Source organism: Cottoperca gobio, chromosome 7 (genome assembly GCF_900634415.1).
Source record: "Cottoperca gobio chromosome 7, fCotGob3.1, whole genome shotgun sequence".
NCBI classification, from domain to species: domain Eukaryota; kingdom Metazoa; phylum Chordata; class Actinopteri; order Perciformes; family Bovichtidae; genus Cottoperca; species Cottoperca gobio.
Window position 1 is genome coordinate 14,464,964 of NC_041361.1, and position 27,934 is coordinate 14,492,897.

The 27,934-nt window shown below is 40.8% G+C and overlaps 3 protein-coding genes across 4 annotated transcripts in view; 2 read left to right on the forward strand and 1 right to left on the reverse strand.

Annotated features, from left to right (window-relative positions):
• The window catches only part of espn (espin), a 42,874-nt gene extending 35,333 nt beyond the window's left edge, over positions 1 to 7,541 (forward strand). Inside the window, exons 12-14 of the mRNA XM_029434920.1 lie at positions 2,063 to 2,142; positions 4,386 to 4,397; positions 5,299 to 7,541. Of these exons, the coding sequence (XP_029290780.1) occupies positions 2,063 to 2,142; positions 4,386 to 4,397; positions 5,299 to 5,446 (240 nt within the window). The 3' untranslated portion in view covers positions 5,447 to 7,541. The remainder of the gene's footprint in view (positions 1 to 2,062; positions 2,143 to 4,385; positions 4,398 to 5,298) is intronic.
• A 2,739-nt stretch (positions 7,542 to 10,280) lies between these two features.
• arhgef16 (Rho guanine nucleotide exchange factor (GEF) 16) lies at positions 10,281 to 22,709 on the forward strand. The gene is made up of 15 exons (XM_029436219.1): positions 10,281 to 10,355; positions 11,106 to 11,739; positions 12,175 to 12,226; positions 12,952 to 13,115; positions 13,459 to 13,515; positions 15,370 to 15,530; positions 16,889 to 17,041; positions 17,123 to 17,252; positions 17,656 to 17,730; positions 17,848 to 17,940; positions 18,154 to 18,305; positions 19,645 to 19,833; positions 20,504 to 20,574; positions 21,626 to 21,727; positions 21,857 to 22,709. Exons 2-15 carry the CDS (start codon positions 11,173 to 11,175, stop codon positions 21,994 to 21,996), a joined length of 2,106 nt encoding a protein of 701 aa, XP_029292079.1. The 5' UTR covers positions 10,281 to 10,355; positions 11,106 to 11,172; the 3' UTR covers positions 21,997 to 22,709.
• Positions 22,710 to 22,935: 226 nt separating this feature from the next.
• ybx1 (Y box binding protein 1) lies at positions 22,936 to 27,841 on the reverse strand. 2 transcript variants are annotated; one of them, XM_029436335.1, is made up of 8 exons: positions 27,562 to 27,841; positions 25,692 to 25,755; positions 25,401 to 25,434; positions 25,225 to 25,314; positions 24,745 to 25,086; positions 24,305 to 24,390; positions 23,696 to 23,982; positions 22,936 to 23,284 (listed from the first exon to the last, which is right to left on the reverse strand). In XM_029436335.1, exons 1-7 carry the CDS (start codon positions 27,665 to 27,667, stop codon positions 23,742 to 23,744), a joined length of 963 nt encoding a protein of 320 aa, XP_029292195.1. In that variant the 5' UTR covers positions 27,668 to 27,841; the 3' UTR covers positions 22,936 to 23,284; positions 23,696 to 23,741. The 2 variants fall into 2 exon arrangements, with proteins under 2 accessions (XP_029292195.1, XP_029292196.1); XM_029436336.1 differs by having other exon boundaries at positions 24,808 to 25,086; positions 27,562 to 27,840.
• Positions 27,842 to 27,934: the final 93 nt, after the last annotated feature.

Consider the following 27,934-nt stretch of genomic DNA (forward strand, 5'->3'; position numbering starts at 1 on the left):
ATACATTGAAGTTACACAGTGTCATGTACAGAGCTATAAATTCTTTCACTTTTAATCACAAGGTCAAATATTTGTATTTGCAGCACATATGCAGTTGACTGTAAAGTCAATATTTAGTCCAGACAATAGAGAGCATTAGCAAATAGCAACAAATAACAAAGACTGTTGGGTTTGTTAAATTGATATTGTCATTCGATGCTCAATTCCACAGAACGTGTCCGGAGGTTTATGAATTACATGTCTAGGAAACCATATGGAAAGATTTTACTTGATATAAATCTGACTGTTTACAGTTGACATGAAATAGACACCCCAGTCCAGCCCGTATCAATCCAACTCGTACTGCCAATTTTACGATCCACTGCGACCCACAAGCACAGAATACAAGTAGCCAATAAGATATTGGAGTTTGCTCGATTCAGTGCTGTAGTTACCTCTCAAAGACAGTTGTGTGGACGGAGGATTGTGCTAAAGATCTTAATGTTAATGTAAGTGATGCAAGTTAAATGGGCAGCTCATAACTATAACATTGCTACGCTTAGGGGTTCAAGAAGTCGCTGATAAAACTACAAGTTTGGAGAACTCAACACTACAATACTACATAATGTAATATCTGTGTACGTTACTTACTGTTCGTACTGAATGGCGTAATCAGCTGATTTAATCTTCCAAATTCTAAAATACACAACAGGGTGTAAAACCAGGTACAATTCATCAGGAGATTACAATACTATGATATGTTGTAATCAAGTCACTTCCAAAGTACTTTGAGTTTACAATGTCAGGGAGACATTTCTACTTCCGTCACCTGAAACATTAACATTTTTGCCATGATGACCCTTTTTAAAGTACCAAACACATTAAACCTAAACCTAAATTTCACCATGGGAATGAGTTACCAATGCACATTTGCACTTCAGCCTTTCATAGCAAATCCATCAGCTAATTATTTTTTTGCTTTTTTTTTTTCACGCTCTGTTATTCCCAGGGGATTCATAAAAAATTCACTATGTAGATAATCTTACCTGGAATAATGTTTGGCAAGTGAAATGCTTGAGTCAGATGAATGTAAAAAGGGTAATTTATCTTCCCAGGAGAAGATGAGAAATCCAAGATGGCTGCCCTCTTTCTCTCCCCTGCTCCACCTCCGATTACAGCCTGAAAGAGAGAAAAGGATCCAGTTACCATTTGTGTGCGCTGTCTGCGAGAGCCTGCTGTAAAACAGTGTCCTGACTATTTAAAAGGCTTCATTTTATTTGAAAGAAATTAGAGAAGAGTAGCTATTGTGTGTGTGTGTGTGCTGTATTTGCTTTAGTAGTGACATCAGTGGTTGATAGTAGTTTTCAAACCCCTTGGCACCACCAAGTGTTACAACCACCTAGAAACTACAGTTTCAGTAAACAGGTTTTTTGAGTGAATAACTTTGCAGAGTAAGACGCTGGAAATGCCAAAAAAAACTGCTAAACAAATTGATGTAAGTATTTTAAAACTAACTTTGTTTTACACATGTGAAGTGTTTCGTGCCAGGGACAGTTTATTGCATTGAACATCAAATAAATTGTGTTTCATGTGATTTGCATACATGTTGTTCCAATAACTTCCGCTGCATCTCCCAGCCCCAACTGACACTAGAAGGGACTTGAATGTTTCCCCACAAATACGTATATATGGCCCTACTAGATGGATAGGATTGATGATGATTTAACTTGTAACTTTACAGGACACTGATCATTACTCTAACTACATGCTCATGATGGCATGCTGCAACAATACTGTGTACCGTATGTCAGTAGAGGAGAAGGGTTACAGAGACGTGATGCAGGTTAAATATTAAGTATAGTTAGATCCCTAGAACCTTCGGTCCTTTTTTCATTCCTTACCCTCACCAATTATACATTAAACAATTCTTGTTTGAAATACGACTTAAATGTTGAGGGTGATCGCTTCACCAGGGGATGAGGTCAAAGCAGGATAGGAGAACTGCTGTTCCAGTTTAAATCAATGTATTGACTGTCTGGGCCCCCATCTCTGTCTCTCCCCTGACCCCTCTGTCCCTCCACAGGATGATGAGGAGACTGCACGCCTGGCGTCGATGCCGGCCTGGAGGAGAGACATGATGAAGAAGAAAATGGACGAAGAGAAGTGAGTAACGAAGCTGTGTAGCTCTACACGTTTGTTTTTTATCCAATGTTATAATATATGCATTATATGCAGGGCCAGCAGGGGGAGATTGTGCTGACTGTGTTTGGTCGTCTCTTCACCAAGATAACCTTGGAAATAAGGACGGGAGGTTCTTGCTCAAATTGACGATACATTGTACCATCATTTGTTTTTTTCAATTTTGTGGTCTGGGGCCACTTTAGTAGGTAGACTAAGCCGAGGTACCGTAGCAGAGAGGGTTCTCTCTCGTCTGAAGTTGAGCCTGAATCTTTCAGAGAAATGTTTTAACAAAAGGCTGGAAATGATCCAGAGATTTTAGTCTGCGCTGACGCAATAGCATCACACAGTATCTGCTGAGTTGTATTAATGTTGCCTCGTTCAAGGGTTGAGATCTGAAGGCTGTACATGATGCTGAGGTTAACCTAATAGGGCTGAGACGATACATAATAAGATACAAGAACAAAAACATGATGGCACAGTATTTTGATAAAGGTATCTAAGCGGCACACAGACTGCAGCAGCAGGACAGACTGATTGCATTTAAATGGAGGGAATCTAAATCGCCTATCGAAGTTTGTATTCTCTGTTCGACACATGCAAGGAGTCAGAAGAGATACTGTCAGCGAGTCTGAGCTCGCACTGGTTGAGTTGCTTGAAAGGAGTGTGACACAGGTTAACCAATAATCTTATACACATTTGGATTTGATTATGTATTTAAGTTTCAAAGAGAGTTTAGTAGCTTTGACTGACGCATGAGGACAGAATGTTGGAGACATCTTCTTGTTTTTAATGTTTTCCTGGAAGATGAAAATGTTGTTGTTACAACCTTCAATGAAATTCATCTTAATCTATGTTTACAGTGTTGCATTAAACATTTTGTTGATCTGTTTAATAAGATATTTATTATTTATTATATATCTATATAATTGTTCAACTACAGTCAATTCCACTTAAAGGTTCAATGTGTAATTCCAAGCTACCTGGGGGGGGGGCAGTATTTCACCTCTACTACTGGGACCATACACTCTAAATTCATGAATATATATATATATATATATATATATATATATATATATATATATATATATATATATATATATATATATTATATATATATATATATATACATATATATATAATATATATATTATATATATATATACGTATATATATATATATATATATATATATTATATATACAGTTCACCTCCTGCCTTGGCGTGGTGCCCTTGAGCAAGGCACCGGACATATATATATATCAGCCATATATCAGTCAGTAGGGGCTTCAACTGTGAGCCTAGGGTTGTTGGTTCAAGTCACCGACCAGACCTAAAAAATGGAGTGTGACTGCTACTTGAGCAAGGCATCGGACATCCCCCTTCCCCCCTCACTCCCATTTCTCCCCGGGCGCTGTCCTATGAACTGCCCACTGCTCCTGGTACTAGACTCCTGGTACTAGGATGAGTTAAAAGCAGATAATATATATATATATATATATATATATATATATATATATAGCCTCATTCATTCATTCACTGCCCAACAACCTGCTCATCAATGTTCCCTCAGAGTTGCTTTTGGGTCAACACAAAACAACATTTAGTGATGGAGGGGCTGTCAAGCAGTGCATGAGTGCAGTAGCTGAAACCTTACTTGAGGGAAAACAAAAATTAAGCACTTTATTTTAAGATGTACAATTTTTCCAAAGCTATTTTACTTACTTTCTCTATTTTATTTTTAAATGCCGCCTGAGAAGAACATTATACATATCTACAGTATTATATATATCTGTATAGTTCAATGTTAAGTGACAATAAATATTGTCTAAATGTTTTTGAATTGTACTTTCTTGATTAGATTTGACAGTCAGCTGTTGATGACGTGCAGACTTTGATACAGCTACTCGGCTACTTCAATATATATATAGTTAGCGCGCTAATTTCAGTAGATCTCTCTGCAACACAACACATAGTCGTCTTTGACGTAACGTCAACACTGTTACCTCTTCACATTCTGGTGATAATGTTAGTTCATTGTTTTAATGTTTTAGTTTGAATTCTGGCATCTTACACAGTTAATCTTTAATGTTGATTATACAACATCCTCTTTCATCTTTGACAAGCATTAATCATGCATTACTTGCTTTGAATTATTGAATAACTGTGTTGTTGCCGTTTAAGATATTTACCCATTTTCTTTGTGCTTATGTCCTCCTGATGTGACAGGGAACAAAAAAGGTAAGAAAACATTATTTATTCCACATAATAATGTTAAGAATAACATTGAACTTCTTGTAAAATGTGTTAAATGATTAGACAAAATGTTCATAATTATACTTGAGACTATGAATTTGAGATTAAGGCTTCCATCTAGTGGCCAACAATGGTCAAATGATGGTGATAAAGCTTTACAGTTAACACACAGGGTTATGAAGATGAAACAATGCTGACACAGGGGGAAACAACAGAAACAACTCTTGGTCATATGTTTTATAATTATTGCCTTATCTATAGTAACAGCTTCTCGTAACACTAGAAATTATCCAAAGCTGTGTTAAAACTGAAAGGGAAACATAAAAGAGCACAGAGTGTTTTAGTCATAACGCGCACAGACATCAGCTATTGCACGCCGTGTGCTAACGCCATAAATGAGCTATAATGACTAAAATGACTGTATTCCATATGAATGTGTTGGCATTGTGCATGCTGCCTCACTGGTATGGCCTACTGACCTCAGCTCCACCACCACTACTGGCCTGGCTTTATCATTCAACAGCAGTGCCTCACCATCATGCTGTTGTGGTTGAATGGGAGCAAATCCTTGCAGCATATTAGCATCATGATGTTGGTGTCCACACACACACTTTTCGCCATGTAGTGTAAAAATAGAGAAAAAGACTCATGACAGTGTGACACATTCAAGAATCTAACTAAGTATTAACTGTATCTATATCATAACTAACCTTTTGTGTATATTGTTTTATATTATATCAACTGGTTTAATGTGACATTGTTTTATTAGAAGGCTTATTAACAAATTCCCTTTGAAGAACAATTTATTAAAGCTTCCTGTACAATTAATTCTAATTGCTCATTTGTTTCTGGCCCTTTGTCCACCTTTCCTCATGGATGCATCTAGAAAAGTGGAGCAGCAGGCCAAACAGGTCAAGGAGATGGAGGAGAAGACGGAGCAGGAGCGACTACGGAACCTGGGCTACGACGAGACCAAGCTGGCCCCCTGGCAGCGACAAATCATTCTGAAGAAAGGGGATATAGCCAAACAGTGAACTGGACCGTCTCCTCTTCCTCTGCCCCGCAGCACTCCCTCCTCCTTCACACACCAACCCCAAGGCCTTCACTGAACACCTCCCCATCCCAGATCCTCCGTCCTGCACTGTACACTGGACAGTGGGGAGGAGCTTGTCTCCTCTGAACCCTGTCCCACTCTTCGACCTGCAGAAACAAGTCCATGTCGTGGTTGCTGCTGTCCACGCCTGCTTTGAGACTCAGCTTGGGGGGCATTACCTGCCACCTCCCATTGAAAGTCTCATGGACACAAACTTTTGGTCTTTTAGTGCTAACAATAGCTGTGACATGCACTGATTCTCCTCACTTAAGACATTTGCTATAAACGCATATGTCCTTAACTAAATTGAGATTTTGTGTAGTATTTATCTAATTGCTTTCCTGCAAATCTATAGAAACTATTTCACATAGAAGATACTCAGAGAATGAGGTTAGTGATAGAGGGAACGGGGCTACTCGTGAGCATTCATGTATATTTTACCTTTATTAAACACACTCACCGTTATGTAATAAATGGAAAAGTAACTCCAAAACAGTTGTGTCATGTGAAGATGGCATGGACATACTCAGCAAAGGCTTATTAAACCCTGAAGCAGCTAATGCGTTCTGTATGTAGACAATATCCCATCGTTGTCATATTATATACTTAGTCATAAGATTTTTGTATCAAGCTCATAGAAGCTCTTTCTAAATGGCTTCATTTTACTGCCAGAGAGGTAACCCTAACACTGCTCAAACTAATCTCTTTCTTTAGATAAGCTTGTTGTCATTTCTCTGTGCATTTGAAATATTGATATATATCATATTTTAAATAATGTAAAGATTACGTAGCTGTGCAAATTGAATTTGACTAATTATCACTGGAAAAAAGTTTCGATGTTCCAAATTAATTTTCTATATGTGACCTAAATGTTAAACTGTTGTGATCATGAATGTGAAATGTTGCGTGCATGTGTTGCATAATGTGTATCGAGCATAATGTGATGTATTATGATGCCCATTTGACCCCAGGACCCTGGAATTGTAGTGGGAAAAAAAACTAAAGACACACAATGTGAGTACAATCCTGCTACGTTTCTATTTGAACATGGCTTTTTCTTCATAAAACATGCACATGTGAATCGCAGCATCTTACACCAGACGTCTCATCTGATCACTGAATATTGCAAAAGTAGAGAAAAGACATCGGTTTGTCCTGCATCCTGTTCCGGCCTTCGTCCCACTAACCTGGAGGATAAATCTTTGATGAGCAGATCTGCTTACTGAATACAGAGTGCTCTCTGTCTGCCACAAACAGCAGTAACATCACAAATCTAATCTATAATCTGTAGACGCTAGTGTAAAGATTCTAGTTTCAATGTCTTCAGCTCAAACATCTGATTATGATTTATACAATGTACTGTATAATTCACATTCAGGCAAATACTTTTCAGAACTGACACAAATGCCAGGTTGATAATTATACCATTTATTTTATTCAGTTTCTTTTAGTTCCAGGTGTTCAAGCATTCCTAGGATTCACACATTTGTTGGACATGGGTTTATCAATTTGGGGATAAATATGGAAATGTGGGAAAACTGTGTTGAATGTTTTTGGCAGATCTGAGGAGACACATTTGAAATGTGAGCAAAGCATAAATCTGACATTTAAGAGCAACTGAATGTCACTATCATGCCGGATGTCTCTTGCTGAGCGTGACACACAAGTGTTCCCACACAATGGAAAATATTCTCTATGTTTACTACATTTATGTTGGATGTACATTTTTGCAGGTTTAGGATTTGGAGCGTACGCGTCATGAAAGACATGGTCCTGGTCGGGGAATCATTTGGAACTATTCTAATTCACTTTCATCGGATGCCATATGATGTTGAAATTGAAAAATGATGTTAACGTCATTGCCATTTGATTTTCTATATATATTTAAACTCTGTATATAGTGACCCTCTCAGATTTTTGTTGTTTCATTGTTTCCATATTGCATTATATTACATGTCTCAGCCTTGCTTGAATAGAATGTTGGCTAATGCATGTATAATTATATTTTCAGACTGTTGAAGACAATAAATCTTTAATCACCAAACAACATTCAGTGTGTGCTTGTGTTGCCTCTAACAGAAACAAATGTACAATAAAATCCAATAGACGAATGCAACCATAACATTTTTAAATGAAACTTGAATAAATGCTACGTGAAGCTTATAATGTTCAGATGTTATTGAGATTGATTCACTTGGGTAAGTTTGAACTCTAATATCAGGAACATACTGCTTGAACACAAAGGCAGGGGAGTTGCATATCAGAATAAAATTAATACAATAAATACGAACAAAATACAACCAATGACAAAATTATTGTAATAATAATAAGGTTTAAAAAACACTGGAAATATGCAATATAAACCAATAAATAAACCAACAAGAAGTGCTACAGACTTTGTTACATGTTTCAAATAATCCTTATAATAAGAACATTTAAACCAAAAATCTCTGAAATGTGGGTAAGATGTAGAATTCTTACATGTGTGTATGTGGACACCAGGTATTCTCTAAATAAGGTGTAAACTAGAGGTCATCTTGCGATAGTATCACACCAGGGGAATAAAGTTGGGGGGCAATGGCCCCTTCCCCACCTCTACCCCCTACTTCAGGCGACCTAGCTCGGACCACACCCATCTTCAAACGCTACCTTCATTTCGATTCCAACTACTTATCTGTAAAGTTTGGTGGCTGCATCTTGTACAGCTGTGACGCTTCTGCAACAATCTGTCCACAGACAGACAGAAATATAAACACGTGGCAAATTACTATAAACAGCTCTGTGCTGGTTCCCGCTTACCAGAGGTGTCTCTTTAGCAGGATGACACACTTGTTGACTCACAAGGTGAAAACAATACCAGAGTCGCTGTAGTCCAGGGGTGTCCAAACCTTTTTCACTGAGGGCCACATACAGAACAATATATGAAGAATATACTCACTCGAGGTGAGGTATATTGCCTTAAAAGAAATCTATTAAATGTAGGTAGCTTAAGCATGTTAAACAAATAAGTTAGTTAGAAAGTGTTATCAACTTTAATTGACTGAATGTATTAAAAATTGACCTTACATAAATACTGTGTACTATATGTTTTATCTCTCTATAATGGGAACAGCGTTGCACTCAGTGGGAGCAGTGATGCTGCGCTTTGGACTGAAGGATGCTGCAGGTCAGGAGTGAGTTTGGTGTTTGAGATACGAAGGACATCACAGAGATGCTGTCGCTCATTTTGGTTCACAATCTGCTTTTGTTAACAGAGAAAATGTTTGCTCACATATATGAGCCGAACAGACTCATCATTCTTTGTGCGTGGCTTTTCCAAGCTCCGGTAGAAGTCGGGGAGGGAGAGAAGCTGATGTTGATTCTTCTGGGAATTATCGTATATAATTATTATTATTATATAAGTTCTAGTTGCAGACTCTCTTAAACCTATTCTGCATTCATCAGCTCGATTTCTTTCTCAATTATACAAAATTCCTGGAAGTGCTGACTGAATTCTGTCATGAGACGTGACATGAGATGAGAGACGTGACATGAGATGAGAGACGTGACATGAGATGAGAGACGTGATCACAGACACATATTTCCCTTGTTATCAGAAAGGTTGGCCTTTGGAAAAGCACATTTGATGCAACATTGAAGTTGTGTCTCAAAGAGACGGTCACACAGAATACTTTCATGTGTGCAGTCGGCTCTTGTTCAGTGTTGAGATGACCAGTAAGATCAACTAAAAATGCCAGGTCTGCCAAACATGGAGGGTCACTCAGCTCATGAAGAGGTCACTCCTTCTCTTTCAAAAACAGATCGATTTATGATCTCAGGGAATAAAATCGCTGCAGCACGGAGTCGCGACTCAGCCAGCGCACATCAGAATTCAGCATCGACATCAGACAGGAAAGCTTTAAATTCTCTGTGGTAAAGTCCTCGTGCTCGAATTATGTTGTGCCCTTTAGACTCCTAAGACCAAGCAGCTCTTCCGTAATGCAAAAGTTATCATCAACTCCCCGCAAAAAACAATGAACAGCTGTGCGGTGTCTGTTTCATCTGTGCTCTCATCACATGCAATCAGTAAAGATCTAAAGCACAAACTTTATCTGATACTTGATGTTTTAAGTTAGCTGACAAGTCAAAACCGTGTTTCTGTGTTAGAACTAAGAAGTACAAAACATTCAAGCACAAGTTTCTATCTGGGCCATATTCCATTATACTTTTAGTGGACCACGGGCCGCAGTTGGCCCACGGGCCGTAGTTTGGACACCCCTGCTGTAGTCAGTGGTCAGTGCGGATGTAGTGGTCACCAGAGGGCGCCAACGGGCTGTTTGTTGCCAATCAGGCAGATACAATGATCAACAAACATCATAAAGAAAGAAACTTTGATGAAAGTAAAAAAAAAGAAAAAAGGGAAAGTATTACCTTAGTGAATTTGCGAAATAATTATTTATAATTTATAAATGACATCCAACTCAACTCTTCCTGACATTTGAATGCATTTGATCGAAAGTTGGCTTTTTTGTGTGGCCAAGCCGGATTGTAAAGTAGTCCAGCATCACTTAATCCAAATATTAAAGCTGCTTTTCTGTGAAAAGCCCAAGTCTGCTTAGAGCAAAATTGGCACTTTTCGATGATTGATTGACACTCACCTGTGGTGACGTAGGCAGCGCAGTTTAATGGGCCCCTGCAAACAGAGGAGGAAGTGAGTGAGTAAGAAGAAATAGTGACTGAGTGGAGCGGAGGACTACATCTGCTGCTAAAGCTGCACTTCTCCACGCACCGGACTGCAGCCCTCTGAGAACGGACTGACTTGTGATAGAATTTAACAGGAAGGCTGCTGTTGGCCAGGTCACCTCTCACAGGTAAGACCGCTGTTCACAATCTCAGTGTTTGCTGAACTGCATTTCACCTCGCTGTTATGAACCATGGGAATGTGAGGCAGACATTTTTTTCTTCCACCCTAATCCGTCTTTCAGGCAGCGAAGTTATTGGAAACAGAGTGCGACTGAACAGACGAATAAGCAAGTTGTTTATTTTGCTGTAGGTGTAAAATTATTTATTTCGAAACGGCATTTAAAGCGTATTTGTGTCTGTTGTGAATGTAATATTGACACTGTCACTATAATGACATGTTTATAAGAGCTCGGTCTGAATAATAACATGTCTGCACTTGCCAGATATTATTTGCACATAGCAGTTCAGGAGTATTTCTCAGAGAAACAGTGTGAATTAGTTTTCTTGTAGTTTCCGTGGCGCACAGATTGGCTGGAGCAGGTCTCTCTGTGGGTGTTTGTGTGGGCAAGTGCATTGTAGAAGTGAGCGCTTAGTCACGGGTTGAGTCCATGGTTGAGTCCGTTGATATGAGTCTGAGGATTGAGACTGACTGACTGACTGACTGTGAGTGGGGAATTTGATCACGGGTTCCTTTCTTCAATGGGAAGAGATCTGGGAGCCCCACTGTAGGTCACTGGTGGTATTTCAGGGTCATACAGACAAGAGATACTTAAATTACTCCTGAGGTTTTCCCATGTTTCCATCTAAGGTGCTACTTTATACATGTTCCCTGCCTGAAGTTTCAACTTCTCCTTCTGTGATTTTCCCCTCCTCTTCAGACTCCTTTAATGTTGTAGGTGCTGAAGAGCTCAGCAGACTGGGCCGAGGTGACCGCAGGAGGACGCCATGTCCCACAGCCAGTCAGACAGCTGCATGGGCGACCAGGCCCATGTAATTCTGGAGAGCCGCTTTTCCACAGAACTCCACATATCTGAGCCCGGCGATGAATGCTCTCCGTCACAAAGCACCCCCACACCCCAACCTGAAACATCCAAACCACAGGAAGATGTAGTAGACAGGCTGACGGTGCCTCAACAGCGGGTTTTGAGCACCCGGAGTCCTGCAGTGTGGAAGATTGGCACCCACCAGCTCATCCCCAAGAATTTAACAAGCCGGCCTAGAAACCGCCACCACACCACCGTGGTGACGTTCCCAGTGGGACTGGAGAACTCCAGCACTGCGACCCGGAGCCGTCACTCAACCCAGGGGCCAGATTTGTCCTGGGAGGATTATGACAGTGATGGAGATGGCTTTTCTTTGAGGAGCAACCGCAGGAACAAGTCATACAGAGCAGCTGTGACCAGCCTGGACATTGAGGCCATGGCGTCGGGACTCGGAGCTGCAGCCACGCTGAAACCTGTCAAAGAAGACAGAGCAGATAGTCCCGGTCCAGCTCGCAGCCCTGGACGCAAGGTACACAGCCAGAGAGTATTTTATCCACTTATCTGTCGGATATCATGAGTGTTTTGTAATTAAGGACTATCAGAAGCAACTGGCTCATTGAAAGTGTGAATTTGGATGGCAGTTATGGTAATCAGTTAAAGACAGAGCCCCGCTGATACCGTTTTGTTCTTCTAATAGCCTCATGGGTCCTCTGTCAAATTCTCCTTTAGTCATAGTGATGATGCCGTGTTTCCACAACTGTTTCCTATCTTCCAGACCAGTACCAGTGTGGAGGAAGTCCCCATAGGGTTTTACCAGAGTACACTTAAAAATGCTACATTTAAGGATTAAAGTGCTGAAGAGAGAATGAGATGTTGGGAGTAAAGAAGATCTGATATAAACCGAGTGTTATTGAGGCGCATGTATTCCACAGTGTTAAACTCTGCACTGCTGTCTCCTCTCTAGCGAACCCTGGGGAGAAAGAGGAACCAGAACAAACGTGGGTCCTTCAAAGACGGTATGTTCACTAATGTGTCACTCTGTCCACTTCTCTAAATATGGCTACAAGAATACAAATAACAAGTAGATTGGTGTTTGTTTGTTTTTTTATTGGACTGCAAAGCAATTTTGTGTTGAAGAATTTCTCAAGTAAAAACTGAACTTGAAATGTGGAAGCAATAGAGTCTGTGTCATAGCTTAGAAAAGATCCCTTGAGGCAACAGCAGAGGACAGAACAGGAAATATTTCACTGAATGCTCTCAGCATGCTGAGTGTCAGAAGGCTGAGACACTTCTCCTGTTTTCATTTGAGTATTTTTTCCTTTCACTTACCTAATAGGGTCTTTATCATTCTAGCAACAACAAACAACAAACTGCAGGAAGAAACCTCCATTTAAATCAGCTTTTAGCAAATAGATTTTTACCTCCCAGGCTTTCATTCTCAGAGTGTCCATGTTATTATCACTTAACAAAATACAGACAGTTCACTTTTTTGAATACATCTAACATATTTAGGGGTGAATAACATCGGAAACCTTCATGCATGAGCCCATTGTGAGAATATTTAGAAGATATACAGGTATTTTCACCTAATAAACTGTGATTTCTAGGAATTTGCAGGGTGTTTTTCCTGCTTCTATAGTCATGAAAAACACTCTCTGTGTGACTCCAAATTCCAAAATAATGCCTGCTCAGACTGAATTGAAACTAAAGTAGTGTTTGGTTATCTTGATGCAATCCTCAGCTACACCGCGCCTCTACCAGGAGATCCGTGAGCGAGGGCTGCACTCGACCAACCAGGACGAGCTGCTGGACGACTTTGTGGTGGTGGAGCCTCCCGTGGAGGACCAGGGCATCGTGGTGAAGAGCTACCGGCCGATACAGCTCACATGGAGCCAGCTGCCACAGGTAAACCTCTAACTGCACTGACAAACAAAAAAGTGAGAAGTTGACTTCTGCAAATAAAAAAACCTAATTTACAAATGCATTAGTATATAGTCCATTTCTGTCATCACTGACACTGAACTCTGAGAGCCATGTGTTTGTCTTCTGATAAAATGTCCTTATTCATCTTTACCTTCAGCTGAATTTTTCATTTCTTGTAAAAGGGCGCAATATAAAAGCTCTACGTGTCAGAACATCGACAGGCTAGAGTTGTAGACATTTAATTTTTACCATTTTCAAAACAAGCTCTTTCTCAAATGTACATCAGAATGCTTAACAATCTTCTTCTTTTTTATCTCTTACAAAGGTGAGGGACACGGGTATCCTGACAAGGATCTCACCTCAGGAGAGAAAAAGACAAGAGGTAAGTGTGCGCGTGTGCGTGAGTGACATGCATGCCAAGTATGCCTACAGAAATGTCCTAGAAGGGATTTAATGTGCCACAGGAAGCAGGACATCTCTGATGCAGCTCAATGATGGACCATGTTCCAGTACTATAACAAATGTGTAGTTTAAGAAAGCCAAGCTTTTCCACAGCAGTGTTCAGTTTCTGTTTCAATTACATTTGTTGTTTCTCTATTTCTGCCACTAAGTTAGAGAGAAAAACAGCCATAACAGGCGGTTACTGGAATAATTCAAATTAATAGTATTTACTAAAGATTTACTCCTGCGATTTAGTGTTGCACTTCCATAAAGTCGGAGACAGATTAAAAAAAGAAGACGCAGCACAGGCCAAGATATCCGGGTTTCCATGCTACAGGTCAAGCTCCAAAAACACACACCTATATTTCCCATGATGCATCTCGGAAGCATCTTTTATTATACCTCCCCTGCTTTATCAATGCCCACTTATTTCAAACCAGTTTGTAATGCAGGTTTCCTTTTCTTATTTTTAAGTGTGTCTTAAAAATGTAAACGTATACTTTACAGTCATATTGGTTTTCTTCCCACACCTGCCAACATTGTCTGGCAACAAACTCATTCTCAGATTTGTGTCAAAAGGCTTTCTAGGAAATGAAGGAACTCACTGAGCAGAAGTGGATAAAACAGGTTGAGGTAGTTTGCGTATAACAAGCAAGTTGCATTTCATTACAAACTACAAGAAATCAGTTTAACATCACCGGTACCATCTGTGACACTGAGCATGGATTTCCCCTTCACCAGCAGTCTAACAACAGATGTGTCAATATCAAGGTCCACCCTGTGTGCACTGCAGTCCTTGAATAAAGCCGCACCCTGCCAGTGTGATCACCCTCAGTCTGTCTGCTGAGCAGGTGCTCATGTTTAGTTTTATTGCTTGAGCAGTGAGCTCTAGATTTGCAGCCACCTATGGAAACTTTAACGCTACTTTTCAGGGACATGAAAGCATTTTGTTGATGTTTGGGGTTAACTGAAATATCAGGAAGATGAGAGCAGGGAAATAAGTGTCCTTACTATAGTCCAGACCGAGCAGAGTTTAACCAGGTCCACCAGACAGACTCTCATTTCCTACTCTTGTGTGACATTTTGAGCTCTTAGACTGAAACATCAATGTAGGTGTGAACTTTTAAGGAAACAGTGTTCTTGATTTAGCTCCGCTAATACCCTTTGGTCCTGTCTGAGGACACTTCGCCTTTACAGGAGGTGATGTGTAAGATGTGTCATCACCACATGATGGCTCACCTAAGATCCTGACCACAAACAGCAGATGTTAACTAAGCCCTCCATTTCAAAAGATTCATACAGTTTTACAGATAAAGACTTTGATTACTGCTACGAATCTGCCACTGCTGATACATTCTTCTGATGCTTCATGCTTTATGTGGATTATCCCGTTTCAGTGGAGACTAAAACATCACCAGTAAATATTGGATTTTGATGTAGCTCTGTATCAAATCCTAGATTCAATAAAAAGACCAGAATGCATTGCAGCCACAGCATATGTTTTATTTTGTGTCATGTGTGTTACACTTTCTTGATAAAAGTGCTTTGCTCTGTTTATCTATGAGTGAAACCCACATTTGAATGCAGAAAGTAGAGGCCATTTCTTTGGATGTTGTTCAAATGAATTCTGGGAAATGTAGGAATGTGGACTGCCAATCTAAAGTAAGTTAGACCCAATTAGACCTGGGATCTAACAATAAGAGCATCACATGGTGGTGTTTTCCTTTTTTAAAGGTGAAATTAAAGCTGCTCCTTCACACGCACACTTATTTGGGTATGTGTGCTCTTTTGACAGGCTATTTTTGAGATCATCACATCGGAGCATTCCTACCTGCACAGTCTTGGCATCCTGGTGCGTCACTTCAAGAGTAGTGAAGCGCTGAAGAAAACGATGACGGCCACAGAGCACCATCACCTCTTCTCCAACATCTCTGTCATTCAAAACGTCAGCAAGCGGTGGGCACAACATAGTCGTGTGTGTGTGTGTGTGTGTGTGTGTGTGTGTGTGTGTGTGTGTGTGTGTGTGAGGTTCGCCGCCTCGTTAAAGAAAAGAAAAAGGATCTGATGATGTTATCAGCGTGTGAAGAAGTAGACTGATTATCTGCTTACAGTTTCAGGCAGAGTATTTTCCCTTAGCGTGCCTTTAGTATCCTGTAGGCTCCATCAACATGTTAAAACACGCTGGACAAACTGGTTCTACTGCCTTGCTGCTCTTCCCGGGCTTTAAGATGTTAATGTGTTTGCTACATTATTTTGAATGAAAATAAATCCAGTTTTAGCAGCAAGGAAAGTGCCCTTTGAGCCTCTTGTTCTCTGTTTCCAAGTAAAACAGGATCTGTGAAACTAGAAGGCAGAAAGCGTCTCAGTAGCTGCTGTATGATCTGACTTCCAGTATCTGTGTGTGAATGTGTGTCCTGTGCTTGCTTCCTGGGTTGGGCTGTTTTCCAGGTGTCACTTTACTCTTTTTTGTTAAAAGGGCTCTTAGCAAGGGTTGGGCTGAAAGTCATTTATCCTGCTATAATAATGTGGATAATAGAAAGCCTTTACAATGCTTTGGCGTAAGGGGTCACCTAGATCCTGTAGTAGAAAGTTACATCTTACATAGTGGATCATTTCAAGCACTAAAATACTAAACCTGAGTTAAATAAAGAAGACGTATACAAACATTACTTCACATTACAACGAATAGGGTTGAGCAATTTATCGATATTGTGATATTAGACTAGATATCGTCTTCGATGTTGGATATTGTAATATGACATGCATGTCTTCCTGGTTTTAAAGCCTGCATTACAGTCAAGTAATGTGGTTTTCAGAACTTACCAGACTGTTCTATAATTGGCCTTTACCCAATTAGTAATTATATCCACATTACACATGATTATTCATCAGAAGTCTCACTGTTAATATTTTCTGAAAGCACCAACAGTCATCCCTACAATATCATTGCAATGTCAATATTGAGGTCATTGACCAAAAACATTGTGATATTTGATTTTCTCCATATCTCCCTGCCCTAACAACAAACATTACGTTTGCCAGGGACACCACCATGTAAATGGTCTCTAGTACAATATGTATACATAACAACAAAGTCCTATAGAGCCTCACGACCCCAAGGTGACAAGGTGATTTGTAACTTCATATTAGACTGTTATACCTGTATACCTGTGTCGTTATACTCATTACGCTGATAACCTGAAATGTAAAACCTAGATGTCGGCACATTCAGTTCCGCCCTCACACAGCCGTGTGGGTCCTGCTCAGGTAATCCTTTCACTTCTTCACTAACCTCCCCCTCTCTCCATTTTCAGGTTTTTTGAGGACCTTGAGCGTCGTCACTATGACGACGCAGTGATCCGAGACATTAGCGATATTGTTCAGAACCACGCTGCCCACCACTTTGAGCCCTACATCGTCTACTGCTCCAACGAAACCTTCCAGCAGAGGACGCTGCAGAAGCTGCTGTGAGTGGCAGGACAAACTGTAACAAATGGAGGTTCTGCAGCGACAATGAACTGAACTTCCCTCTTTCTTTCCTTCATCAGGACCAGTAACACTGCGTTCAAAGAGACCCTGAAGCAGATTGAAGGGAGCAGTGACTGCGGAGGCCTGCCGATGATTTCTTTCCTCATCCTTCCCATGCAGCGAGTCACCAGGCTGCCGCTGCTGCTAGATGTCAGTTTATACATTAGTTTTGTTATGAGTGACACATTGAAAGACACACAATAGGAGCCTGAGAGAAACTACATCTATCGTTCCTCCCTTTAAGTATTAATTCACCACAGTATCTCCGTGTTCTTCAATTGTTTGTCAGTCTTTGTCGGGTGGTACTCCCATCCAAATCAAAAGACATTTTTTGGGGTAATGTTAGAAAAATAAGTAAAAGAATCATATGTATATCCACACAGCTATAACTTTGCATATTATGTATGTACAATAGAGTTAATATTACATGATTGATGATTTAGGAACTCCAGTTTCAGCTTCATGGCATGCACAGTGGTGCAGAAGGTTGTTTTGCCTACAGAAGTAAATAACTGTACTTTGAAAGTTTCATTCCTTTGGTCTCTCCTCACAGACGATCTGCCAGAAAACTCCAGACAATACAGCAGAGCACTTCGCTGCTGTTTGGGCGCTGCACGCCATCAGCAAGGTAGAGATGTCGAGAAAGCGCTCTTTATCCCTACATCTCGCATTTGAGGGTGGACTATGAAGCCGATGTGTTTTTAAGGTCGTGTTTGTCATTATTTGGCGATTGTTATTTCAACAGTTGGTCACTAGCTGCAATGACGGAGCTCAGCGAATGGAGAGGACAGAGCAGATGTACACCATGCAGAAACTGATGGATTTTGGTAAAATAAAGGTAAGTTGTGTTTCTGCACAAACACCTTTAAGAAAAGTGAATATAGAGTTCACAGGGTTTGACGTAATGAGTCAAATGATGGCCATGGATGTAAATATAAAAAGCAAGGGACATAGTGGAACTTGGATAACGCTTTGGATTGATTGCACTCATGCAGGTATGATGCAGATTCAGTTTGCTAACCTGGACTGATAACTCGTGTCCTCCTCACAGCCATTTCCTCTGGTGTCGTCGTCGCGGTGGCTGAAGAAGCGCGGTGAACTGGCCATCTACACAGACGAGCTCAGCATCTGGAGGGCTTTCAGCAACAAGAGCTACTACCTGTTTCTCTTCAACGACGTACTGATAGTCACCAAGAAGAAGAGGTCAGTGAAAGTCTAAAATAATATTTGTGGGGAATCTTTTCTTTTTTTTCTTTTTACAAAATTGTGACACATTTTCAGATTAATTCATGTAAATGTCGTCAAATATTCCCCAGCAGGCCTGTCAGGATAACCATTTTTGTTGGACGATATATTGTCCCAGAAATAATTGCGATAAATTATATTATTGTCATTTTATGCCACCGATACAAAGTTAATATAATAGCATAATAATGCAACCCTTTCAAAAAGCAATTCACAGAATATTGAAAACATTGGAATTGGATCTTTTTTCTTATGTCCTAAATAAATAAAACATAAATAAAATTAAACCACGCAACCAAAATAATATATAAAATGGACTCTCGGCTCTGTTAACAAAAATTGTACTAAAATACATATTCAACATTTGGCAAAGGTGAATAGAGAGTCATTCCTTAACAGGCAATATACTAGACTTTTATTTACAAAAAGTGCAAAGTGACAACATATTGGCCATAAATAGATATAAGTAACAACACTGGAGGTGTGGATAATAAGTCAATAATGTAATTATCATGAGGCCTATTCTCCAGTATGTCAATAAAATCACAATAACCACGATTAAATCTAAAAGGATTACTTAAGAATTATTCAGCCTCCTGTAATAAAGCAGGAAGTTAATGTGTGTAACCTCTGGGCATGATGCATCGTCAATTTCAAAATGTAAAGCTTCTTTCACAGTCCAATTTGCTCTCATTTTAGATAATAAAAGAGCCTAGTTGTGCATCTGCTCAAATGCTAAAGAAGACAAACGTCAGAACCACAGCCAGATTTTGAAGCGTTTCATGAGCTTTGTGCGTTTTTCCTGGTGACTCCTGTGAACACTGAGTACGTCCAGCTGCTGGCAGGCAGGGAACATGAGGCGCCGAGTGAAATGAGAGGAAGGGGACAGAGAAAAGAGAGAACATAGATGTGGTGCGTGCATACTTGAGATTCTTCAATCTTGCATGTCAGCTCGACAGACTACGGCTCTCTGTTTTGAGTTAGGGAGAAACAAAACAATGTCAGCACAGAGGAAGGAGCTTCCCACAACACTGGAGTCATTTTTAGGGTTAAGTGGACACTGCGAGCCCGTCTTCAGGTGATAATATCTAGGAAATGCTATGAGCAGATAGACAAAGAATGTAGTTTGAACGTGTTAATACTACACACATACACAGTAAAACAGTGGCTGGGTTTAGCTACACTACAATGTGCAAACATGGTCATTTAAAATCACATTATTTATGTGAATGTTCTTGCACAATTTATAAGTTATCCTGTAAATGGAAATATGAGTAAAAACATTTTGTCTATCCAGTGAGGAGAGCTTTGTGGTGATGGACTACGCCACTCTGGAGAACATGGAGGTGGAGGTTGGGGAGGATGCAGAAGGACGGATGTCCCCGCCTGCCAAGAACAGCTCCAGCTACTATCTGTCTTTCAAGCTGCTGATGAGCAAGAACAGCGAGGGGAGAGCGGAGCAGATCTCCCTGGTGGCAGAGTCCAGGTACGGCCGCTCTCAGCTCCCATCAGCCACGAACTGTACATAATACGTACAGTTGATATCCCTCAAGTGGGGATTATAGTTGAAAACAAAAGGTTTCAGTATTATAAGTATATAAAGGTATTATTACAGTAATTTCATCTGGAGGGAGGGACACTAAACATCTTTCTGTCACATACTTGAAACACAAACCACAGTAAGAGCATTTCACCTGCAGCCCTTTTCAGCCCACTAGCTGTTACGCTGATGATGACTTCTTCACAATAAAAGCATCCTGCCGGGTCACCAGTGGAAAGCTTTTAATGTAAATTAATTTTGGTTTGCACCAGCAGTATCTTAACAAAGATCCAATGCGGCTTAAAGCGACCAGTAAAAAGTGATATAAGGCCGATTGCATGCTTTACATATCAGCTATCCCCTCCTGTGAAGCTGTGTAGTGGAACTGCATGCAGTCATGGCTCATGGAAAAACCCGACTGCAAACCAAATCTGAAGTTTTGTGTCTGGCTCCCTCTAATGGCAAAACGTTTAATGGCAACCTAAAATGCTCCTGTTCATTGAGTCCCACGCATAAGAAACAGAATTGTTTGTGTGGTCACGTGAACAATACCCAACACAGCACTGGCTTTGGAGTATTATTTAACAATGTTTTATTTTTTGTCTCTGTTGCCAAGGGTGGACCGGGCTCGTTGGATAATTGCTCTTACAGAACACAAGCAGGCAGGAGTCGTCACTTGTAAAGGTGGTAAGTCAGCAGGCTTTATTTACCAAAGGAGGCATTCTTTTGAAATACACTTTGAGTTCCCTCTGAGCGTGACCACCTTTCAGTGTGTAAATGTATTCTTTAAAAGCGGTAATTAATGTGTCATTTATTAATTGGTTCATAGAAGGTTCGCATTCATTTTCCATTTCTAATGAGTGTGCGACTATTTGAAATGTGATCCTTGGGCTTTCAGATTCAAAGTGTCCTTTTGGTCTATAAGCAAAATATCATCATTCTGACAAAGAAAAAAACAACTAAAAACATAACCTCTGTGTAATAGAAGTACAAGCCCTGATAACAAATGGCAAGAGTTTTAAGAGTGGAAGTATCTGTTTGATATCTGATATCGTTATCAAAGGGTGTGCCTTTCCAGGGTGAATGACGTCATCCAGGATATACTGTAAATATACAGTACCAACAGGGTTCCTAAATAAATACTTCACCGACAAAAGTAAACGAATTACTCGCCACGTTTTCTTTCTCCGCGGTGAACGAAGAATCAAAAAACAAAGTAAAGTGTTGCTGATTTGAAGTGGTGGGCGGCGTTTGAAAACCTCCGTTTACAAACTCTCTCACAACTCGTGCAGTATAATCCAAGTCTCTTTTATCATTTAACACGCATATTCGCTAAAACGTTACTACTTTAAACACTTTGGACTCGCCTATGCAAGCGGGAGACTGTTTATGCTGTTTTAAGTAGTATGGTTTTAGTGAAAATGAATGTTTTTGGGAATTGGTGAGCATATGACTGATAAATGAGATATGGATTATACCGCACGAGTTGTCTGATTTAAACGTGGCACCCATTTACCTCAATTCATCACGAATTGTCTCCATTTTTTATTCTTCCTTTAACATGGAGGCTTTCTTCAAGAGTTCAAGGTAACACAGGGCGAGTAATTTATATACAAATGGTCGTTTTGAGGGTGAACCACGTACAAAGTGCTTAAAAACAGAAACTTGAAAATATGTTGAAAATAACATAGCAGCTTTGGTTTTATGAATCACATTGCATTATGGGAATGTGTTTCAGGTCTGCCACAGTATGAGGCCAACAAAGCCTACATGCCAAAGGAGCTAGATGAGTTGGGGTTGAAACAGGCTGAGCTTGTCATCTTGCTGCAGAAAGAGGAAGGTGAGTGTGCACATACTCGCAGAGTTGTAATACAACATCAAATCTAGACCTCCATGCTCAATGAGCCGCCTTAGAATGCATATAATAGTGTGCAAGAGTGCTTAAAAGTTAACTGTCTGCTCTTCCTAGCTTGGTGCTATGGGGAGAGAATGCGAGACGGAGAGAGAGGCTGGTTTCCTGCTACCTGCGCCACAGAGATCACCAGCCCCAAGGCCATTGAAAACAATGTGCAACGCATGAAGCGCCTGCGCAAAGAGACCAATGTTTGAGGGACTCTGAGGTGGACAAAATAACAGAAACACCTTCCAGTAGATTGGTGACTAACAATGTTCAGTTTTTGTTGAAACTGCATTGCTTGTGTATCATGCTGAACACAGTGGTCAGGAAGTCAGTTAACACACTGAAAGACACTTATCAGGATATGAAAAGCTTAAACGACCATTTATGTTGTCATGGTAGCACAGTAGAGGTTCCTGGGTTGAATCCAACCAGTGTTCATGTTTCAAGTTACCCTTTACAGTCACCGTCCAAACCAATTATTTTAAAGCATGACCGTCAGGTCGATTTAACCGTTAAATCTCAACCAAAGACTTATGTACAAAGGTGTTTTTGTCCACCTTCTTTTATGTGCAGCCAATAAAGAAAGGTCATTTACAATAGCAGGACTTACTGGCCAACAGCGGACATCTTTACTTGTGCAGCACGACCCTGTTATTTCCTTGTTGGTGTGAATGAAAATGTAGAACTTACTTGCTGTATAAACAATGAGCCTCAGATGTAGTCTATGATTTTATATTCGAAATCGAAGATCTACAAAATGTAATTCTATTCTCCACATTCACTATAGTATGAGTTTGCATGCTAAACATTCAAGTGTGTTACCTAGTCATCTAACCTCAAGACGAGGAACTTGATGTAGTGCTAAATGTAGGTTGCATTTCTTTTATCACATTGTGTTGGTGTCATTTCATGATGTACAGGGTTTCTTTGTCATCCTACTGTAAATGTTTTGGCTTAACATTGACCTGTTAAATGCAGTTTATGACCTACTGCGTTAACTTGGTTGCTTAATAAAATATTTTTAAAAAACACTGCATGATAGCATATTTGTCTAAATATATTTGAAATAAACACTAACTGAAAGAAAATAAGTGTCATTGACAGCCCATATACTTGAAATATAAAAATAAAGCCAACACTCGAGACAATTGTCCTGGTTTCTGGACTTTTATTTGAGCTTGCATTTTGTTAAAATGTTTGAATACATAAAAAGTTATTTAAAAATGTCAAACTGACCAGATATCAAATTCCATTTTTTCTTTAAAAACCATTTGGTGTAAAAACTTAGGACAGATTTAGAAAAACATTTGCTGTTTCCCCAAAACTTTTTGTAGCTGTCACATAAAAATAATGGAAAAAAAAACAAGTCTGCATAGATTCTGCAGGCAATCGGTGGTAATCTGGTCAAATGCATGGTGCAAGCTTGTGACGATCGTCAAGTCAAATCTTTATTGCTCAGATCTTGTTTGATGTTTCATCTTGTTGTTGACAAAAAAACTGCAAAACAATAAAAATAGCAAATTAGTCAATTGTTCACCTGTATGCTCATTTTCAAATCATTTGAGTTAAGTCATGCTTCACCATGAATTGCCTGAAAATGTGCATCATCACCAGATAGCAGAAAAAGAATCCAAAGCCTAAAGCTGCTGCTCTTATGTAGAAGAGACAATAGCGAGGGCTCTATGGTGCCAGACAGTTTGCTTTATCAAATCCACTGCATTACATCATACTTTGGATCATCCACTACAGAGCCAGAAGTGCAAATGACAACCTAGCCAGCCTTATTTTAGCTAGCTCAGCTATTCCATTTTTATGTTTCCTAATTTACAGTCATTATCCTTTACTGCCGGCTCTGTCTGAATACAGATATTTGGGAAGCTCAAGCTAATCATGAGACTATAGACTCACCCGGACGATGGTAAAAGATGGTAGGTGCCGGTGGGCAGGTTGTTTCCTACTCAGCCCCACCCTGCTGGGCCTCGGGAGCGGACGTTTTCTCTGCAGATGGGTCACCTCCTGTCTTGGCCTCCTTGGTTTCCGGACCGGGTTTGTCACCAGCCTGTGGGCGTCTGCGGCGGTAGTTGAAGTTACGGCGGTAGCGCCGCTGGCGGGGCTGTTGGTTCTGACCACCTTCGACGGCCTGATTCTCCTTGTCCTCCTCGCCATCCCGCACCGGTCTGGGACGGGGTGGACCCCTGGAGTGAACAAGCAAAAATCAAGGGGCCATGACCAATCATGAATCATACACTAACTACTAAGAAGTGACATGAAAAGAATAAATCATTCACTGAGACGGAATGCAAGACAATTGCTAAATTTGAGGTTAGGCTTCAATAATAGGAGAGCTTTCTGGCCCAAACAGGTGGCATTTAAAATTTGGGGGTTTGTTTTAAGAGGAAAATTTAATTTGGTGGATTCTAATTCAGACAGCAAATCTGTCTGAATTAGAATTGACCAAATACATTTTTTTTTTACTTTACCCTCCCATTGTTGCAGCAATTAAGCAAACACACAAACCTTGGTCGGAAGCCTCTGTAGTAGCTCTGCCTCGCTGGTTTGTTGGCCTGATCAGGACCTCCCTGGCTCTCGTCACCCTCGCCTCCCTGAAAGCAAATAGATCAAAGAACTGACATGCAGCTTTTTTTAAAGCCAACACGTACACAAACAAACAGTATAATATTTGCCATGTAGTGTACAGGCCTTTGTAATGAAACTGGCCAGCTCTCCATTTATGTTGAGGGTGATGGAAGTTCAACATCAGGTAGCTCCAACATTGTTGAGAGGGGCCTATTTGAGTCAATTTGCAAGATATTGGCCAGACCCCCGATACACCAAGATTTGCTCACAACCACGTGAATGTTGAAATGAGAGGGTGTTGTGTATGACATCAACATATCAAGGGTCCCAAGTGGGACTGCTAGGTGCCTGCTTCAGGATGAAGCCCTGTGACGGCATACCTCAAGCATTTCTCCACGTGGTGCGTTGGTATACGGGGGCCGGTGGCCGTAGCGTCTACGTACAAAGTATGGTGGGTAGCGCCGTCTGCCAGGGTAAGCGGGTCTGCGCTGCTGTGGCTGCGAGTCTCCTTCAGGGGCGCTCTCTCCCCCATCTCGGCTGCTTTTCTCACGACCTCCGTTGCTTGGCGGCTCACCCTCTCCGTCACTCTGGTAGTTATCTGGATACTCTCCACGAGGGCCCCTTCTTCTGGGATAGCGCCTGAAGCGGCTTCTGTCAGCAGCATACTTACTTCCCTGGACTGCACTGCCCTCTGGGCCGGTGACATTTGCCGCCTCTGCCCCCTTTTTAAAAAATTAATGAATTACCCAAATTAATAATCTAGGAAACATTTCTAAAAAAAATATTTACTAGCCAACTAAAATCAGAACTTTGAAATTAGCCACAAAACAGACAGAATTACCAACCAAACCACAGCTTACCTTCTCTCCCTCAACTACATCAAACTCCACAGTTTCTCCATCTCCAACACTGCGAAGGTATTTCCTCGGGTTGTTCTTTTTGATGGCCGTCTAAAATCATGAAGAGTTCAGATGTGAGATTTTATATTCATGATCATTTAATTTTTTTAAAGAAAACATCACTACCTACAACATACCTGGTGTACAAAAACATCCTCCTTTGTATCATTCCTAAAAGAAAAGAAAAAAAACACTCAGTTACTTGTTGCTAGACACAGAATGCAACAATGTATCTGCAGACAGATTGCAACTAAACCAGGGAGTGTACGTATAAGTACTGTGCGTAACAACGGCATGAAGACCAACAGATAAATAGTCTGGTCAGCTTCGTAAGCAAATCAAAGCCATAATAGGATTGGGACTGGTCCTTCACACACGGATGATAGGGTCAGGGTCTTAAAGGAAGCAGACAAGGGGGGTTTACTTACCTATTGATAAAACCATATCCATTCCTGACGTTGAACCATTTGACTGTACCCAAGACTTTTGTTGCTGCAATAAGACACAATAAAACAAAATTAGTAATCAAGCTGAAGTCATTTATTTTACAATGTTAACAAACTGCAAGTGTGGGTGAAATGCATTCAGCCAGCTTGTTTATGATTCACAGGACTTCTGATGAGAAATAGTAAGGGAATCAAATAACGATAGATGACGAAGAATTAAAGGCAAGATAATGTGGAAGTTATATTTAACTCCCAACTGTCACCCTTTTTATAGACTATGATGCTTAGGGGTGCTCTGTGGCAGCTGCACATGGTGTCAGTTGTGAGAGCATTATGACCCCGTAATGACTGCCATTTCTCATAAGGAACTAAAAATGCTTTTACATCCTAATTTCAATGCCTCAGTTTAGAGCTGCTGTAGTATGGCATATCAAAGATGGATGCAGCAATAATACGTTTAGGTCCATGGCAAGTTCAACTACTACAGACCTACTACCCCATTTTAAACCGCAATGCTCAGTATGAGAGCGTTCACACGTGGTAGAGTCGCGCCCGGATACGTTAGCACACAGCGAGCCCAGCTGGCTTGTTAGCATAGTTGCTAATAGGGTCTCAACCATGTGCTTGGATAAAAGCCAGCAAGCGGAAACTATCGTAGCACATCATATACCATCTATGGATACAAACGTTTACGTAATTATAAAGATAAATATTGCGGAGTTCGGTTATATAATAGTTTCCATCGCACAGACAACGAAATGACGAAATAAATCCGTGGAATCATACGGCGGACATTTTGGTTTGCCTCTTCAGCCATGTAAATAGCTAATGTAGCTTCGTTAGCCAACGAGCTAACGTTGTCATCGCTGTTAAGTAGCTAACGTTAGGCCCTTAAAAGTGTAGCACAATTCGACAACCGTTGGCAGGTGTATTTCAAGTCATTTATAAAAACAGGCTTGTTATTATCGTTGCACCAAGCAGTGTTGGGCACAAGTGTGTTGCGACTATTTTTCGGAGAAAATACTACAAAAGACGGAACCAGCCCTTTCGTGTGAACAAAGGGACGGCCAGCAGCTAACGTTAGCTTGCTTTCGACGACAGTAGTCGTGGCCGGCAAAGTGAGCATCATGAAATAACTTCGTGCTCCACCACGATGTACGATATAAATTATAGCTAACGTTCTAACGTTTCGACGTCAACTGCTATGGCCTGGTTTCTTTGTTAGAGTGGCACTAACGCTAGCATAGAGACACGAGTCCTTACACAATCTCAACGATCGTGCCGTTGATGGCAAGTCGGTAACATGGTATTCTGTGGCGGCTATTTGACGTTAGAAGGCCGCTGAGAAATTAGTCGTTTGGAGAAACGGTTCATGATTTACAACTGATATCTACCAGTTTACCAATCAGTGGTTATATACAGCTAGCTTTATTAAAGAAAGACGTATAATCCAATAGACATTTAAATGTGTTCCAAGCCAACGGCAGGAGTAACGTTTCTCGTTTCTTGACGGCAAAAGGTACATTTATTTTACCTAGCGTTAGATACACAATTCATAATAGTCAACACCTAAATTTGAATTAAACACTGACGGTACTTTAACAGACATCTCACACGTTATAAATAATAGGTAGAAATGTAAGCGGTACAGATCAGCCAAATTAATCTTTATTTTGTCCGCCAATGTCCACTATTTCATGAGAGGTAACGGCAATATGAGATTTGTAGCCTAGTTATTCAACGGTTATTTGAGCCGGTGATCGTAAAGTGAATGTTTGCAACTGCAGCTTTTGCGCATTGCCTCTACGTCGTCCCACACCACGCTAGCTAACTAGCTCATATCCAGTCTTACCGATGACCTTCTTATCCGCCGCGGAAGCTGCGGCTGCCGGGCTGGATGGGCTCTCCACATCGGCAGCGGCATCAGGCGGCTGTTGTGTCTCGGCCTCGCTGCTCATGGTTACTACTGGTTGGTAATGGCTTCTGCCGGCGGCGGCTCTCTGCTATGTTTCCCGGTGCTAGATGGTAACCTGGGCCGGCGGTGGTGGGGGCTACTGCCTTCGGGCTCTCTGCTTTCCTCTTTCCGCTCCCGTTGCCGATCGAACTGGGCAGAATGAAATGGTGTGCTGGGGAATGTTCCTGGTCGGGATCCGCCCAACTAGTCTTCGAATTGGTTGGAATCGGCAACGGAAATCAAAACGCGTTCCTATTGACTGAAGCAACTG